Source organism: Zalophus californianus, chromosome 1 (genome assembly GCF_009762305.2).
Source record: "Zalophus californianus isolate mZalCal1 chromosome 1, mZalCal1.pri.v2, whole genome shotgun sequence".
Lineage (NCBI taxonomy): Eukaryota > Metazoa > Chordata > Mammalia > Carnivora > Otariidae > Zalophus > Zalophus californianus.
Genome location: NC_045595.1, coordinates 144,476,210 through 144,493,716, shown reverse-complemented (window position 1 = coordinate 144,493,716; position 17,507 = coordinate 144,476,210). Strand labels below are relative to the sequence as shown.

The window sequence follows — 17,507 nt, the reverse complement described above, 5'->3', positions numbered from 1 at the left end:
TCCAATGACACCATCCTACACAAATTCACAAGAAGCTGTATCTTAAATGGATGGCAAGGATGATGTGTCCCGGAAAACGGCTCTGGATGTCTCACCTCAGGTTGATAAAGGCACTAATGTGGAGCATGCACAGGAGAGGTTCAAAAAGAAATCATTTTGTGAGCCGGTGTGGGAAAAAATAGTACTTTAATAGGATTTTAATTTTAAGTATTTATATATAAATAAATTTATAGAAGTTACAAATAGTGATTTGACTTTTTAATCTAAGTCTCCCAAAATTGTATAGTCAAGTTGGTGCAAACCAAACCATTGTTTTAGGTCTTCTCATTGGCCAGTTGCCATCGATATGGGAGTCACTTTATATTCCTCCTGGTTTTCTAGGTTATATGGTAATTCTTCCCGCAGCCCTTGAGGTTGGGGATTTAAAAGGGGGGAGGAATGGTGGGAGGGGTGACCTTTTCTCTAACCCACACCCCCTCCCCCTCACTTTGCACCTTCCATCTCTCTTGCCTCACCGCCCCCTGCCGGGCACCAGACCCTGGGCTGGGGGCTTCCTAGTGTGCCTGACTCCGACTCTGCCCTTGGAAGGTCACAGTTTGCAAACTGGTTTTAGACATTGGGAGGCCTGGGTGTTGTGTTTCACACTTGGCGTGCCTGTGGTTTGCTTCTTGCTGTGTGTCCATGGAACATATTAATTTATCTTTAAGTAGATTTATTAAATGAAATATTCATTGGAGCGGGTGCTTCAGTGTGCAGCATTTGAAACAATGTACTGAGTACAGTTTGTCCTCATAAATCTATTAATGCTGATAGGGTGTAATTGTCTCCCGTGAAGCTTTGGGGTGAGCTGGGGGCCCGGGTAAGGGAATAAGCTGGCTGCTGAAAGCTGTCTCCCTCAGCTCGGCTTCGGTAGGCTCTGTGCTGAGCGTGTACGTGTGTGTGTTTGGTTGCACGTATCCATTCTCTGTCTTCCTTTTTAATGAATACAGAGGCTTCCATTTCTGAGAGAACCCTCCTGTCAGCTTCTAGCTTCTTGTCAAATTCCTACTTCCAGCCATGGTTTGGAGGGGTAATGAGGCTCAGAGGGAAAAGCTGGCTTGTGAGGGCATTCAGGGGACTGAGGATGGGGCTGGGGGCAGAATGCTAATACTTAGGAATAATCGCAGCGTGGCAGCCCCTGAACTAGGTGCTTTCTCTACTTGTCCCAGGTGGTCCTAAAAGCCACCATAGGAGGTAGGTGTTATCATTTCTGTATTTTAGGCTCTGGTTGGTTTAGTAACTTCGTTACTAAGCTAGTAAGTTCATTTGGTACCACAAACCTCTGTGGTGGCCTGTCCTGTGGCCGGGGGCTGGGCACGGGGCACAGAGAAGCCATGGCGTCTGGCCTCAGTGAACGCCAGAGGCTTGTAGAGAAGTCAGACAGGGAAGCGGAGCCTCCATCCGGGTGATGGAGGGTGCCGAGGAGGATGTGATGAATTGTGGGACGCTGAGCCAAGGCCAGGGCCGCCGGTGTCTGAGCCAGGTTGGGAGACTGGATAGGAGTTTACCAGACACATGGGGGCTGGGAGGGGTTCCCCATGGTGCAAAGAGCAGGTACAAATATACGAGGATCTAGGACAGGGTGGGGGCAGCCTGGTTCAGTTCTGCTCACTCCCCAGAGGAGGGAGGGCGCGAGGGATAGGCAGTCACTAGGGCCGGGTGTCTGGAGCCTTGCTGGGGAGTTTGGACTGTGACCGGTGCAGTGAGCCATTGGAGGTTTAGAAGTCAAGGAGAGGGAGAAGGGAAGTTGGGTATTTGGTTATTCGAGAGGCACAACAGGGGCTGGTTTGGAGGGGACAGGGCAGGAGGTGGGAGACCTAGGGTTTGTGGTGCTCACGCAGCCAGGAAGGAAGTCACCAGGGTGGGGTGAGGGGAGCAAGGGAGGTGTAGGAGGTAAAAGGCATAATTGGGCATCTGGACTGGGGAATAGCAGAACTGGTTGAGAAGTCATGAAAAAGAAAACATCAAAAAATGAGTCAGGAAAAGGATAAAGGAAAATAGCTCATTAGGAGAGAAATGTGAATACATTTGAAGAAGACAAAGAGTTACAAGAACAATGACGCTAACACAGTATAAAAGTTTATCTAAGTGTAATGGTGTTTCGGAAACACAAGTAAAGAGAAAAGCAAACGCTTAAGTGAGTGAAGACAAAAACAGGTTTCTGCCAAAAGTAGAACCTAAAGTCGGGAGAAGCGGACAGGGCGGTGGACCCCCACTGCTGGGCCGGGAAAGGTGGTTCTTCTAATGACCTGATGCCTGAAGGTTCTGGAGGTGCAGGCCGGGCGGGGAATGAGCTGAGACGGGTCGAGGAAGGGCAATCGTAGATGACGGGGGTGGCACCCGCCTGCTTGAGAACCTCGGGGCCCTGCCCTCACCAGTCTTTTCTCCCCTGGCAGAGCCCCTGACCAGGTAAACAAGCCAGTCAGGGGAGTCGCGGGGCCTCTCCCCTCACTCTTGGTGTCCTGGAGTCCATATGGTGGTGGCTGAGCAATATGTGGCAGCCTGGCAGGGTGAGGTTTTCCCTGTGAGCTGCCAGGGTAAAAGGGAGGTCGGAGGGGTCATCAGCAGACCTCTAGCGAGGGCTGAGGCTGGAGGCGGAGGAACATCAGGCTTCTGGCCTGGGCTGTATTTACTGAGTGCCTCTGGTGTGCAGTGGAGTGTTCTAGATGTTGGGGGCGGGGGGGGCACACGGAGCAACAGAGAAAACATGCAAGACTTATGTGAGCAGAGTGCATGGTAATTTGGTAGCTGCATGTGGGATGAATTTATAATCTGGAATAACGTCAGCCAAGGAAAACCAACTCTTTAGGGTCCTGTTAGTACTCTTATCTATTCTGTTTGCTGCTTATGCCGATGTGGTTGCTGTTAAGAAAGAGGATGCATTTATAGCTGGAAGAGCGAGGGACTTGGAATCCAGAGACCAGAGTTCAAGTGCTGGCCCTGCCACTTAGTAGCTTTGTGACCTTGGGCAGGCGTAACCTCTTTGAGCATCTGCGTTCTCATTTGTAATGATAATAAATCTGTAATCATAATAGAGCTATAATAGTGACGTCTGCCTCACTAAGTCCTAGGTTGTCACGGGCATCGGGGTGCGTGAAAGTGTTTCATAACTTGCAGAGCTCTGTTCAGTAGCTGCTGACCTTTCTAGATCCCAAGTGTTTTGCAGGAAGTGGTGCCTGATTATTCCGTCTAGCTCTCACCGCACCTCCAGAGTGTCTGGGGCCCTTAGGAAATGCTGGTTGAATTGATGGACAAGTTGACTGTGGCACTCGGCATTTTCCGGGGCTGTCTTCTGGGGGTCCCCTCCCTGTCCACGCTGTTGGACGGGGAGGTGGGGCATCAGACACATGGAGCGGTTGCTGGGCATGGCGATGCCAGGGCTGCCACCAGCTGCCCAGACTCGAGGAGGGTCCCAAATCTCAGGACCAGACGTTTTCACGTGGCTTCCCGTTTCCGAGTGGCCCAGCTTGGGGTTCGGAAGCAGAAAGCAGACTGGGGAGGGCTCCCATTCCTCTTCCACTGCGCTCCCCCGACATGCATGCCTACACAACTCTCACACGTGGTGTCCCTGTCCTCACGGCCAAGCCTTTGCTGGCTCCCTGTGGTTCCTCATTTTCGTAACTCTCACCTGGGCCGCCCTGCTCGTGGCCCCTGGAAGGGCAGCGTGTGTGCTGGCTGTCTCGAGCGGGTCTGCTCATTCCTGCGGTTTCCTCGTGTCCTGTGCAGGTTGTCTTCCATGATGTTGGCGTGCTGACGGACAAGCTCTTCCCGGTGGTGGAGGCCATGCAGAAGCACTTCAGTGCTGGCTCAGGGACCTACTACAGCGACTCCATCTTCTTCCTCTCGGTCGCCATGCATCAGATTATGCCCAAAGGTAACCTGGACGCGCGCCAGTAGCCCTGGTTCAAAGCTGCCAGTGCCCTGAATCAGAGAGAAGAGCTCCACTGAGACACGAGGGAGAGGGTGAGGGGGCCAGCCATGCCCTTTGTGTCACAGCTTTCTGCACAGAGACTCAAGGGCAGGGCCCTGGGGTGCACAGCTGCTGGGCCCCACTCACGAGGACAGTGGAAGTTGTGCAGTGTGGTATCTCCAGACTCAAGCAAGGCATCTGGGCTCTGGGCCTGACTCAGCGCCTGCACACGTTCCCTACCCGCCGCGGGACTCAGTTTGCTCATCTGTAAAGTGGCAGGTTGGGCTAGAGGATCCTCCATCCAAATCTGTGACCCTCTTCTCTCTAGTTTGTTCCTGTACTTATCTGACTTTAAAATATCCAGTCCACATATGAGAAGTGAAAATTCTAACTCAGTTTTCTGAAACTTTGACACACAATCAATCAGAGGCTTTTCTGGGCTTTGGCCCCTCCGGGGCAGAAGAGATTGATTGTCTCGTCTGTGGTAGGTTGGGCTCGTGCGGCAGTGCCAGCAGGTCTGGTCACCCTTGGGTTAGAGCCCTTGGAGGGTTCTTGTTAGTGGGGTGTGCCAGGCTGCTGGCTTCTCTTCCTCCCGGTGGTCCTTGATTGATTCTGGAGCTCTGGATATGCCCGCCAGTTTTCTGGCCATGGTGAACCATGACCTGAGCCTCTTAGGGGTGCAGGGGGGAGTTCCGGGGTCTTGGGGTAGCTACGACTTGAACTGTGACTGTTGGGGTTTCAACAGCCAGACCGGGCAGAACCTGATCGCCCAGGGGACAGCTAGGCCTTTTTGTGGTGGTACCTGCTGTTCCAGCCCAGCGGAGCAGAGGTGAAGGAGGGGTCAGGAGCCACTGGTGTCGGAAGGGGCCTGTAAGCCGGGAATTGAAGCTGGGTTCCCCTTGGCAGTGTGGTGTCCCTGGGACGCCCCAGGAAATTTGAACCTGCCCACCGTGGCTGTGACTGTCTCCACAAGGCAAGTCCCTGTACCACAGAGGCGTCTGAATGTTCTCTTGCTGGAAGGCAAGGCCCAGGGAGATTTGCTGAGCAGGGAGGGATCAGAAGGAGAGAGGAGGGTGTCGGGGAAGAGCTAGCATTTGTGATTCTTCCCCAGTAGCCAGTGCAGCTCTGTGAGCTCACCGAGTCCTCCCCCCAGCCCTGCACCACCATAGCTGGGGAACTGAGGAGTGGACTTGGCCAGGGTTAGACAGCCATTTAAGTGTCAGGGCTGGGATTTGGGCCCAGTCGGTCTGACTTGGAGGCCTGCTTCTCTAAACGGCATCTCCTCTGTCGCCTCCCAGTGTGCCGTGAGTGGTTCCTCTGGGTACGACCGATGCTGGTGCTGTGGGGGATGCAGATGTAAGGAAGGTGTTCCCGCTGTTCTGAATTCTAGAGGGGAGACAGACATGGTGCTAGACCCAGCCCTGCCACCAGCCACTTGCGTGCCTTTGCTGAGCCACTTTGCCTCTCTAGGCCTCAGTTTCCCCACCTAGAAAATGAAAGGAGCCCATCTAGTGAGCTATTTTGGCTTGTATTTGGAAGAGTCCAGGCCTACAGGAATCCCCCTGTGGGTTTCTGCGGTCCCGGGGAGCTGAGGGACGAGGGGTTCTACCTTATCCTGCTCCTCTCTCCTACCCCTGCCCCCTGCCCAGCAGTCCATCCTGATTGCTGCATAGATGAAGCTTGGGAGCAGGATTCTGTCTGCTCAGAGGATGCCATGATTAAACTAATTTGAAACATCTTGACGAGAGGGGGCCTCCAGGGCCTGGTCGGTGCTGTGGTCCTGCATGCGTGATTGGCTCGGCAAAATGCTGTGAGGGAAGGACTGGCGAGGGCCAGCAGGAGATCTGGGAGGAGGCATGGCCGACTTTCCCTTTCCTCCCCTCCCTTTCCTCGCCCCTCCCTCAGCAGCTGGTAGGTCACCACCCAGCATGTGCTAAACTCTGGGCCAGGCCAGGCTTCGGGGTGCCCAGAGCGAGGGGCAGTACAGCTCCTTGGGGATGGTGAAGGCACAGAAGCTAGCTGTGCCTCACAGTGCCGGGGAGGGCCAGCAGATGACGGGACTTAGGGAGCCCCCAGACTGCCGCCCCTCTGCTCTCTGACTTTTGCCCTGCCCCCGAAGCCTGGGCCTTGTCTGGGGGCAGCGTCTGCAGGGACGAGGCTTTTGCTGTGTTTGCAGTAGATCAGATGTCGGTGTCCCTCCAAGTGTGGGTTCATGCCCCCGAGGGGCCCGTGATCGGTGGGGAAGGAGCGGAGGTGCCCAAACACCGAATCCCTTTCTTGGGTTCTTCAGGCAAACGATAGTGTTAGCCGGAGATTCACTTTTACGTCAGCCCAAAGTCCACTTCCTATGAAGAGAGTTACTAGGAGTTACTAAAATCTAATAGTCCTAAAACGAAACGAGCAGTCCTGGAGTTCCTGCGGAGTCTGGGCGTCTCTGCTGAGCAGTCTAGCTGCCGCCCGGCACTTGGCCAGAGCCTTCGGCACATCCTGCGATTTTTGGAAGGATGCTTTGTTTTCAAGCACGCTTAGTGCTGCCTTGAGTTTGTCCTGGCTCTTTATTGCTGGCTTTTTTGGTATTCCTTTTTTTTTTTTTTTTAATCATAGAAACTACTGTTGTTTTGTGCTTTGTTGATGGTTTTGTTCTTGTGTAATTGGTATATTTTTGCTATTTTGGTTATTTGTTTCTTTCACAGAGTTCTACTTCCTCTGGGAAAGTGGAGAAGGGAGTGGGGTGGGTCACAAGTCCTTGGTCCCACCCAGGAAGGCTGGGTCAGAACAGCTCAGGTTCTGCTGAGCTACGCCCCGGGAGGTCCTGTCTGGTGCTTGCCCCAGGCATCCCAGTTAGTTCTCTGTGTGGCCGCCTGTGCTCGCCCTCCCTCCCGGAGCAGCGGGGCCACCCTTCCGTACCTGAACTACCCTGAAAATATGTTTACTTATTCTATCTTATTTTATTTTAAGATTTTATTTATTTGAGAGTGAGAGGGAGAGCAAGCGTGCGCAAGAGCGAGAGAGAACACAGGCAGGGGCAGAGGAAGAGGGAGAAGCAGGCTCTCCGCTGAGCAGGGAGCCTGATGTGGGGCTCGATCCCAGGACCCTGGGATCATGACCTGAGCCGAAGGCAGACGCTTAACCGACTGAGCCACCCTGACACTCTATTTACTTATTCTATTTTAAAAGTATATATAAGAATAAAAGAATATCTGAAAACTACATTAAAATAGAAAAAAGTTACCCTTCTACTACTACATAAACACGAATTCCTTCATTATCTTCTAATATTTTCCCAGCATGCAGCTTTTTAAAAACTTAGGCGAAGTCGGAGTTATGTCATAGATTTAAAACATCCTCGGTCTTTCTGTGCATATCAGAATATGAGCTTGAACATTTAAGCTCAAAGGTTGAAAGAAATGGTGCAAGTAAAGCTGTGTCATGACATATTCCATTAATGGGACTCATCACCATTTTCTGTGTGATCCTCGTCTTTGAAAAAATTTTTGAATGGTTCCATTGAGCAGATGAACCTCAGTTCACTTATCATTTCCCTGTTTCTCAGCTACCTGGCACTTTGTGTGTGTGTGTGTGTGTGTGTGTGTTGTGTGTGTGTGTGTTTACAATCATAAATTATACTGTGATTAATATCCACATACATAAAGATAATTTTCTCTAATTAGGATTATTTCCTTATGATAACTCCCCATGGCTGGAGTCACTGGGCCAGAGGTGACCCTTACAAAAGCCATCCTGTGTCGCCACCCCCTGCCCCCAGTGTCACCAGCGTGCACATGCGAGGGTCTGCACAATTTTCTCTGCTCACTGCTGTCTGACCTCTCAGGGGGACCTCAGGCAGCCAGCCCCATACGAGGGTCTGCACGGTTCCTGTCTCCCTCGACAGGACAGAAAGCAAGGAGCTGAGGTCAGGGCACTGCTCTGAGTCATAGGGCATGCTGGGCCTCCCGGCCCTGGGTTCTGGTGACCTGTCCCATGCTCATCCGGATGGCCAGACCTGCCGCGCCAGCCTCTCACACCCATGTAGCCCCTCAAAGCTTGCAAAACCTGGTTTCCTCTTCTCCTTGTCTTGGCTCCTCACTGCAGCCCTGTGGAGAGGGCCCGGCGGGGCTTGGTGGGGGATGGTCAACCTCGTGTGTTTTTACTCTGATTGTCCCCCTTGGAGCAGTACCACCTAGACCGTCTTGGCAGAGTGAGGACTGAGGGGCCCTGCCCGCAAAACGTGCTGGCTCTGATTTGGTCAGAGCCTGTTTTCCTTCCGGTTGCATGCTGGCGGGGTCAGGTGTGGCTGGCTGGCCTGTCCTGCCACTGACATGCAGCCACTGTGCTCCCCACTCACACTCATAGGGCTTTTATCTCCTCCTCCAAGTGGTGTTAGGTTTGTCACCTTTGGAAGCATCTTTATGCAATGGAAAAGAAAACATTTTTGCCCCACTGGAGTTGGAGGGAGTGAAGAGCAGCCCCTCAGGGACTGCCGACTTCCCTCTTCTGTGTCACGCGGCTCCAAGGAGCTGTTGGCTCCAGCTTAGCAACAGGGCCATAAAAACAGGTGTCACTGAGGCTGAGCCATGATGCCCGGTCCGTGGTTGTGGCATTCTCCCCTGCACAGGGAGGACGGTTGCCCAGACAGTCAGCAGTGGTAAGGCTGCCCCAGACGCCCCACGAGTCTCTCTTGGAAGGTTCTCCTGTCCTGGGGTCAACCCTTTGCCAAGGGTCTAGTGTGTGCATGGTGTGGGGCCTGGCCACTCCTCCGTCTCAGAGATGTTTGTCACCTTGCTGCTTTGCGGGCTCATGGCAGAGGCGTGGGTGGCAAGGTCCAGCAGTCAGGGTGGGACATCAAGAAAACCGCAAGGGGAGAGGGGCGCCTGGGTGGCTCAGATAGTTTAAGTGTCTGCTTTCGGCTCAGGTGATGATCCCAGGTCCTGGGATCGAGCCCCGCATCGGGCTCCCTGCTCAGCAGCGAGTCTGCTTCTCCCTCTCCCTCTGCCCGTCCCCACCGCTCATTCTCTCTCTCTCTCTCTCTCCCTCCCTCCCTCCCTCCCTCCCCCTCCCTCTCTCTCTCCCCCTCCTCCCCCCCTCCCCCCCTCTACCCCTCCCCACTGCTCATTTTCTCTTTCTCTCAAATAAATAAAATCTTTGAAAAAAAGAAAGAAAACCACAATGGAGAGCCACCACAATGCTGAGAGTCTCACAAGAGGATGACTCCAGGCATTTGGCACAAAGGACGAGGGCATTCATGGAGGAGGTGGTACTTGAGGTAGGCTTTGAAGGGTGGGCGAAGGGTCATTATTTGAAATGGGTAGTGAGCAGTTGAGGCAGTTGGGAAGTTACGGTGTGTATTTGGGAAAGGACACACTGCCTGTTTTGATGACCATATCAGAGCCCACTTTGGAAAGTAGTGGGAAAGAAGATGGGCGAAGGAGGTTGGCATGTGCCATGGAGGCTTGGATCCCAGGCTGAGGGGCTGGCCCGTGTCCACAGGAGACAGAACTTCTGTGGGCATTTCTGACATGGAGGAACCTGACCAGACTTGTGCTTTTGGAAGGCTGATGTGTCTGAGATGGGAGTGGATCACTGTGGGAGATAGTGGGGTCCAGCTGCCTACCCTTACTGAGTGTTGGCTGGGCTGGGCGTTATGGGTGGGCTGTAAGAGACCCACGGGCGGACTCCCCAGCCTCAAGCAGCAGCTAGTCTGGAGTGCACCCATGTAGGTGTGTGTGTGCACGTGTACCTGTGTGTACCAAGCATATGTACACATGCGGAAGCTGAGCCCTGACAGGCATCCCCAGCCTTTGCACGAGAGCCCAGGGGCCACAGAGGTTGTCACTGGCATTGCACTGGCTGCTGTTAGGACAGTTAGGACCTAACTTGCAGCTTTTAGCAGCTCAGTGGGTCCAGAACAAGAGGAAGTAGTATTATGAGAGTAGGAGGAACAGACAGTCTTCCATTTGGACCTCCAGTTAGGAGGTTGTAAACTCCTGCAAAATCATGCAGATATTCCTGTCACAGTACCACTTGACTGGTAGTCCTTTGCACTTTAGTGTGAATTAGCGCCATCTAATTGCTTTACTCTGAACACTGAATTGAGATAGATGCTCCAGTGGAATGAGATGAAAAATAGATTTGTTGGATAAATAAATAAGGTTGAGGCAAGGGTGGAAGGAAAGAAAAAAGGGTATTTTGGAGCCTAGTGCACTCCTCAGCCTTTTGGAGATAGGCTCAGGCTTATGTTGACAAACCCCTGAGTCCAGGCAGAAGGAAGTTGGGAGGAGGGAGGCTAACTACCCGATTCAGGCCTTGGTGAGGTCTGAACCCTGGAAGGGTCACAGAAACTCTCTTTTTCTCCTAGACCCCCTGTTCTTGTCCCTGGGCCCTGGAACCCAGACCTGGGCCATAGAGCTAGGCTTTAGCCATACCGTGCCTCCCCTCGGCTTCGATAGACTAGCCTGGGCACTTGACCCTTTTTACTCTGGTTTCTGTTGGGGTGAGGGGGACATAAAAAATTCCAGTTGATTGATTAACTGATGAGTTTTGCACAAAACCAGCTCCGTATGACATAGGTGGTTTATATACCTTGGGCCCTGGTGGAGCGTGGGGGAGCTGCTCACTTGGGTCTGTGTCATCTTTGTTTTGGTTTGCCTCCCTGCGGGTTGAGGAGCGAAGCCTCTCCTGACTCAGCCTGTGGTGGGGATTGGCACCTCCAGGGTCAGGATTCGTGTGGGTGCTGGCCATGAGTTGTGCCGGCAGCACCCATGTCTAGACTTCTCTGTGCGCCTCGGAGGGTCGGGTGGGGTCATCGGTGGGGTGTGGGGACTGGTCGCTCTGCCTGGCTCTGTTCAGGCCACCCTGAGGAGGGGGCATTTGAGATGAGGAGAGAGTGTCTCCGCCTGTCTAGGGACAAAGCACCCATCAGTTGCAACCTCTCATCTTTAGAAAGGATGCTCGTGTCCACCTGTAGGGGCACAGCAGACACTCTGACCCCATTTTTCAGATAAGGGAACGGAGGCATAGAGATGGGGAGAGACTTTCCAGGATCACAGTGCCTGCCTGAGCAAGGACAGGACCTGGGCTCCCTGACTCCCAGCCAGTGCTGTCCACAGTCCACTCTACCAACTCCTGTGTGCATGAGGGCACCCCTATACTTCCCTGGCTTGGGCTAGAGGCTGGTCCAGCTCTGTTGCTCATGTTTCCAGGCTTACCATCCAGACCCAGCCTCTGAGATGGCGTGGGAGGGTTTGCATTTGTGGAAGCTTCTGTTTGCCTGTGAGTCAGTCAACCAAAAGTTGAGGGCCAGCTCTGCCCCTAGCCTTGTGCTGGCATTTTGGGGGGTATGTAGCCCTGTGCCTGGGGCTTGGGGGGGTACCTAGCCCTGTGCCTGGGGCTTTGGGGAGACCTAGCCCTGTGCCTGGGGGAGACCTAGCCCTGTGCCTGGGGCTTTGGGGGAGACCTAGCCCTGTGCCTGGGGCTTTGGGGGGGACCTAACCCTGTGCCTGGGGCTTGAGGGGGATGTAGCCCTGTGCCTGGGGCTTTGGTGGGGGGGAACCTAACCCTGTGCCTGGGGCTTGAGGGGGACCTAACCCTGTGCCTGGGGCTTGAGGGGGTACCTAACCCCTGTGCCTGGGGCTTGAGGGGACCTAGCCCTGTGTCTGGGGCTTGAGGGGGACCTAGCCCTGTGCCTGGGGCTTTGGGGGGAACCTAACCCTGTGCCTGGGACTTTGGGGGGACTTAATCCTGTGCCTGGGGCTTTGGGGGGTACCTAACCCCTGTGCCTGGGGCTTTGGGGTGAGCAGAGAATACTCAGTTCCGCCTCAGGTGAGGCCAAGCTGCGTCAAGGTGAGGAGGCAGACAGTTCTGGAGCGGGACAGCAGAGCTTTCGGCTCCGCTGTGAGGGGGCTGGTGCACGTGGTGGGGGCATTAGAGCTCAGCTGGCCCACACCATAGCCCTCTCCAGCCTGGCTTTCCTCATCCGTGAACTGGGGGTAACTGGACTCTTTCTTCCTTGCTTCCAGGCTATTATTGTGAGGAGAGGTCAGTGTGGGAAAATATTGAACAGGGATATGTTGACGACGATGACGGTGATGCTTATGACTTCACACAGGTGTTTCTGCGGGTCAGATGCTCCTAAGGCTGTGGTTCCCAGGCTCAGCCATCGAGCCATCGAGGGACCCCCCTGTCCAGATCATCAGTGCCCCCCACTGGCCAGCAGGAGAAACCCAGTGCCTAATTAGGCGGAGAGGATGGTGCGGGATGGGCTGCGCTGCCCAAAGAGGTGGTCCGGCCAGTTGTCCTGTCAGAAGTGGAGCAGGGCGTCCCGTTGTCCCCGTGCTGTGTGACTGTGCGTCCTGCAGGGACGGGAACACTGAGTTGTGGGGAGCAGGGATTGTCGAAGGTGGTTGAGCAGATCCGTTATCTATCTGTCCAGCCCCCTCACAGTTCTGTGCTGAAGCAGGAATTGAGCAGGCCTGTTTTACAGATGGACAACATGGAGCCTGGAGAAGGGAGGTCATTCCAGCAAAGTCACCTAGTGACTAAAAGATTAGGACCTATGTTGTCCCACGCCACGTCTCTCCCAGCCTCAGTTTCCCCAGCTCATCGAAGCAGGTATCGGTCTCCCTCAGCTGCTCTGTCCTCTCCAGCCAGGTGTCCTCCGAGCGTCCCTGGGGCACATGCTCCTCTGGACACAGAGCAGGAGCGTGCTGGCCTTGTAGGTGGTGTGTGTTTGCTTTCTGTGTGTTCCATAGTTTTCTGTTTGGTGTCCACCCTTCCAGATATTTGCACGTGTGTGTGCATGTGTGTGCGTGTCTTCACTCTGAGTTCATAGAGTCCCCTTTGGCCCTTGGCACTTTGGGCCTTTGCATCTTCTCTCCATTGGTCTCACTGGTTTATCCAAGTGTTGGGTTTTTTACAGAAGTTTTAGATTTATAGAAAAAATTTATGAAGAAAGTACAGAATGTACTCCACACTCAGTGTTCCTCATTATTAACATATTACCTTATTATGGTACATTTGTTATAATTAATAAACCAATATTGATACATTATTACTAACTAAAGCCCATGCTTTATTCAGTTTGCCTTCGTTTTAACCTAATGTCCTTTCCTGTTCCAGGATCCCGTCCAGGATCCCATATTACATTCAGTTGTCATGTCTCCTTAGATGTCCCTTGGCAGTGGAATTTTCTACAGCTTGCCTTATTGTTTTTGATGACCTTGACGGTTTTGAGGAGCACTAGTCGGATATTTTATAGAGTGTCCCTCAGTTGGGATTTGTCTGATGTTTTTCTCATCATTAGACTGGAGTTATGACTTCTTGGGAAGAAGAGCACAGTGGTAAAGTGCCATTTTCACCCCATTGTATCAATGACACATTGCAGCATATCAAGAATATGTGATTTATTACTATTGATGTTCCTTGATCTCCTTTGCCAAGCTAGTACTTGTTAGATTTCTCCACTGGAAAGTCACTCTCATTTGCCTCTGCCCATGCTTAAAGACTATGGATGGCCACTTTTCAAAGGTATGTGTCCATTGCGTGGGCCCCATTCCATGCTGGCGACGTTGGCCTCCTCACAGTGCCAGCCATGGTCTATGGGAGCCCAGAGACTTGGAAAGACTGCTTCACCATTCCAGAGGGGAGGCCCCATTCTACTGTGTTGGTCAAGAGACGATCACGTCCGAGCTTTCCTCAACTTCCAGGCCAGCCCAGTGTTTGCAGGGAACACTGAGCCGGGCAGGTCTGAAGCAGGCTGAAAGGGGAGTCAGTACGTCACAGAGAAAAGGAGTTCAGGCTCAGGGTCAGACTGAACTGGGTGCAGATTGCTGCTCTGTGACTCACTGGATTCGCTACCAGGGGAAGTTACTTGAAAGAGGCCATGTGGGACGGTGGGAAACATGGGCCAGGAGCCACTGTGCCTGTGTTCCCAGCAGCACCATCCCTGGCCTGTTGTGTGACTCTGGCCAAGTTACTGAACCTGTCGATGTCTATGGTTTTCTTCTCTATACAATGGAGATAACAGTTCACCTCTCATGGGGTGGTTATGAGCGTTCCGCAGATTAGTATATGTAGCGGGCTTAGAACACTTAGCTTGCCACCTCTCTGGATTTCCGTTTCCCCACCTGTAAAATGGGGAGGGTACAGGACTTGCTTCAGAGGACTGCCGGGACGGTCCCTGTGATAGCCCTTAGCACTGGGCCTGGCCCATGGCGAGTGCCTAGTAGTTGTTGGCTGTTTGGTGGCAATGAGGAGGCGTGCCTCCAAACACAGCACCAAGGGTGTGAAGCTGGAGTTACTCTCAGGCTCTTAGACCACACACTTTTGCCTTCTGGAAAGAGCTTCTGTATGGGATATGGACATTTTCTGCATGATCCTGGCAAGGCGTATCACCTCTTGTCTCCCAGGTGAGGAGTGCCAGGTCTGACCTGCCTTCCTCTCTGGGTTACTGTGAGCTGGAAATGGAGTGATGCAGCTGAAAACGTTTCCTCTCGCTCCCCCCACCCCCAACCCCCACCCCCCCGGAAGGCCTTTTCCACTATTTCCCAGAATTGGTGCACCTGAAATCTGCACGTTAGTCCTAGCACATTATTATTACCACTGTAGCCCCATCCTGCTCATGTTTCCCAAGGAGACCTATGTGTGCAGGAAGACCAGGCAAGGCAAGGTGTTGCAAGTTCCCTGAATATGTAAGATTTTGGGGCCTGAGCCTCCTCTGCCCCAGAGTCACCTTCATGAAGCCCAGCGACGCTTGCTGTCGTAGAAAAGAATGACAAAGCTGGCTGGTTTGGAATCAGGGGTGACTCCGACCTCCTGGCATTGTGGGTGCCATCATCCCGAGGGTCCTTATTTCAGCAGTCTTTTGCTGGCCCTTGTGGTCCTGAGGCTGGAGCAGACAACTGGACTCTTTGGAGGACAGTCTTGGGTCCACTTTGGACCAGTGGCACTGGACAGGAAAGGCTGGTGTGGAACTCGGGTAATTCGTGTGCAGGTGCAGCTTGCCCGGTTCGCAGGCCCGTGTGAGAAAGAATGGATGCAGGGCCAAAAAGCCTGCAGGCTGGGACCAAGCCAGAATGGGGACATCCAGGCTGGCAGCTCTCCATTTGTTCATTGATTCATTCATTCATACTTTGAAATGCTGAGGTCGTGTACAAACTTCAGAGAAAACCCTTTAAAATTGCATTGTTTTTTCTTATGATATCTGGCAAATGTAGTAAAAGCCATATCAGTTCGGATTTCTTTGTTCTGTACTCTTTGTATTTTTACTTACTACCATGGGAGGTCTTTAATGCTCTGTACTCTTCTTACACGGCAGTTTCTAAAGTAGAGAAGGCTGGCTTGTGGAACTTCATAATTTTGTTCAGTTCAAAACCAAATCGGAAATCTCTAATCAATGTCTAGTTATCCATCATCGAGGCAGACATGCATCTAATGGGGAGGGTCCTGTACGGGAGGTTTATGCATGTTAGAACCTGGGTTTGGAGGAGGAAGAAGAGAGAGGATTTTGGCCTCTTTTCTACGCCTACCCCCATCAGCCTCAATATCAGGAGAAAGCGGAAACAAGGACCCCTAAACTCATTGATACTGTTTTAAATGGTTTTTCAGTCTCTGAAATCCTTAATCTGAAAAGTGCTGGCCAGCACATGCCCGTACCCACAGTTAGTTCTGTGGCCTCTGCTTACTTCAGGGGTAAAGTGGCCTGAAGACAGATGAGGCGGTTTAGTGTAGACACAGGGTCAGCCACTCTGGGAGTGAGTTCTTGCTCTGCCCCTTGCTATCCTAGTGTTTGGATGTAGGGGAGAGGGAGAGCTCCCTGATTCCTCCCCAGAGGAGGGCAAAACAGAATCTGATTCCAGGACCCTTTTTACTAGTGGACATGGTCCCTGTGTAAAAGGTCACATATATGAGTGGAGTCTTTCTTTCTCTGTGGAGTTTTCTTCCCACTCTTGAGGCAGGAGAAGTGAGATGAGACAGGGCTACCTCAGCAGGATGGGTTGGGGAGACCCCCTCATGCTTCCTTCAGTGGGAGAGCGAGGTCCTACTGAGACTTTGGGCCTCAGCCATATTCTCCAAGCCTGGCTTGCCAGAGAATTCTCCGTCACACCCAGCTAATAATAAAGCAGTCCTTGACTCCCCGATGTGCTGTTACTCCTGTCTATCCATGTCTCAGAAACCTCCTCAGGAGTAGGGGTCCCTGGGCTATCTCTGAGTTCTCGGGCCAGAAGGACACCTAGTCCAGGCAGTAACTTGTTTGAGGTGCTGATGCTTTGTTTAGAGGATGGGGATAATGATTGTGCATACATGGTAGGGTTGTGACAAAGGCTGGTGGAGACTGTGCGTGAAGCGTCATAATGCCTCAGCACATACAGTGTCCGAGCTTTTCCTCTTGGAGGTGCGTGTCAGCAAACCCCAAATCTCTAAGTACTGAAGTAAAAAAAAGTGTAGCTTGCTTCAACGCAGCATTGCTCAAATACAACTTACTACCGAACACCTTTTGAGGAATACCCATTCACGTTCTGAGACAGGGCAGTTTCACAGAACTCACTTTCGGAAGTGCTGCCCTCAAATAAGGGTAATAATGAAACATCTGTGTGGCTCTCTCTGCTGGGGCAGGCGCCTGAAGCCTCAGCCTGCAGGGAGAGGCCCATCCTGTCAGTGTTCCCTCGTTTCCCTGCAGCACGGCCAATGGGACGTGTCATCGCGTATGGCATTTTAATTAGTCACTGCTTCGTTGCTTAGACCATGACTCCCTCCCTAAGTGTCATACCCGATGTATGCCTCAGACTCCGAAGGATTAAGGAGACCCCGGGGACAGAGTTGTTTAGAAGGAGGGAGATTTAGGTCTGGTGCCCCTCTGCAAGCGGGGCACCCTCATGGCATTGACAAACTGGAGTGTTTCAGAGGAGGTGACCCAGAGGGCGGCTGAGGGATCTTGAAACCAACCCTTGAAGGAACCGGGCCTCCACACCAGAGAAGACTTGCCATTTTCTGAAGGGCTATCCTGGAGAGAGGAAGCAGGCCTGTTCTGTGTGGCCCCAAAAGGCAACACCAGGTATAGCTGACTAGAAGTTCTAACTGAGTCACCACCTCTCCCATGTAAGCCCATGGGCAAGGCTCTTTCCCACCCAGATGGTAGGTCCTCACCTAAAGACTGAGGGATTGGATAAAGATCCAGCATGCAAACTGGCCACCTCGGGCCATGGACTGTAATCTGGCCATTTTATCATTGTTCCAGGGGCTTTCGGTGGGAGTATTACCTGGGGGCTGTCTGTCCCAGGCTCATAGACTTTGGCTCCATGTCTGTCTGTTGCTTGTGACGCCCGCTGGGCCTGAGGGCCCCCCGAAAGCTGTGAGGTCAGCTCAGCAAACATCAAGCTCTACTTTGTTCACTTGCCTGCAGCTGCGCCAGCTTCTGCCTGGACCGCCCTCCCTCTGGACATCCCCAGGGCCTGCTCCCTTGCCTCCTTCAGATCTTTGTCCACATGCCACCTCATCAGGGAGGCATCCCTGACCATCCCGTGTAAAATTACACTGCTTTCCTCTAGAGTGCCCATGTCCTGCT

At 52.8% G+C, this 17,507-nt stretch overlaps 1 protein-coding gene across 3 annotated transcripts in view; it reads left to right on the top strand.

Moving 5' to 3' along the window:
• The window catches only part of XXYLT1 (xyloside xylosyltransferase 1), a 163,693-nt gene that overhangs the window by 26,200 nt on the left and 119,986 nt on the right, over positions 1 to 17,507 (top strand). For all 3 annotated transcript variants that reach the window (XR_003518638.2, XM_027587300.2, XM_027587301.2), the window contains one exon: positions 3,766 to 3,913. Coding sequence is in view for 2 of the 3 variants with exons in the window: in XM_027587300.2 (XP_027443101.2) it covers positions 3,766 to 3,913 (148 nt within the window). In the remaining variant the exon portion in view is untranslated. The remainder of the gene's footprint in view (positions 1 to 3,765; positions 3,914 to 17,507) is intronic.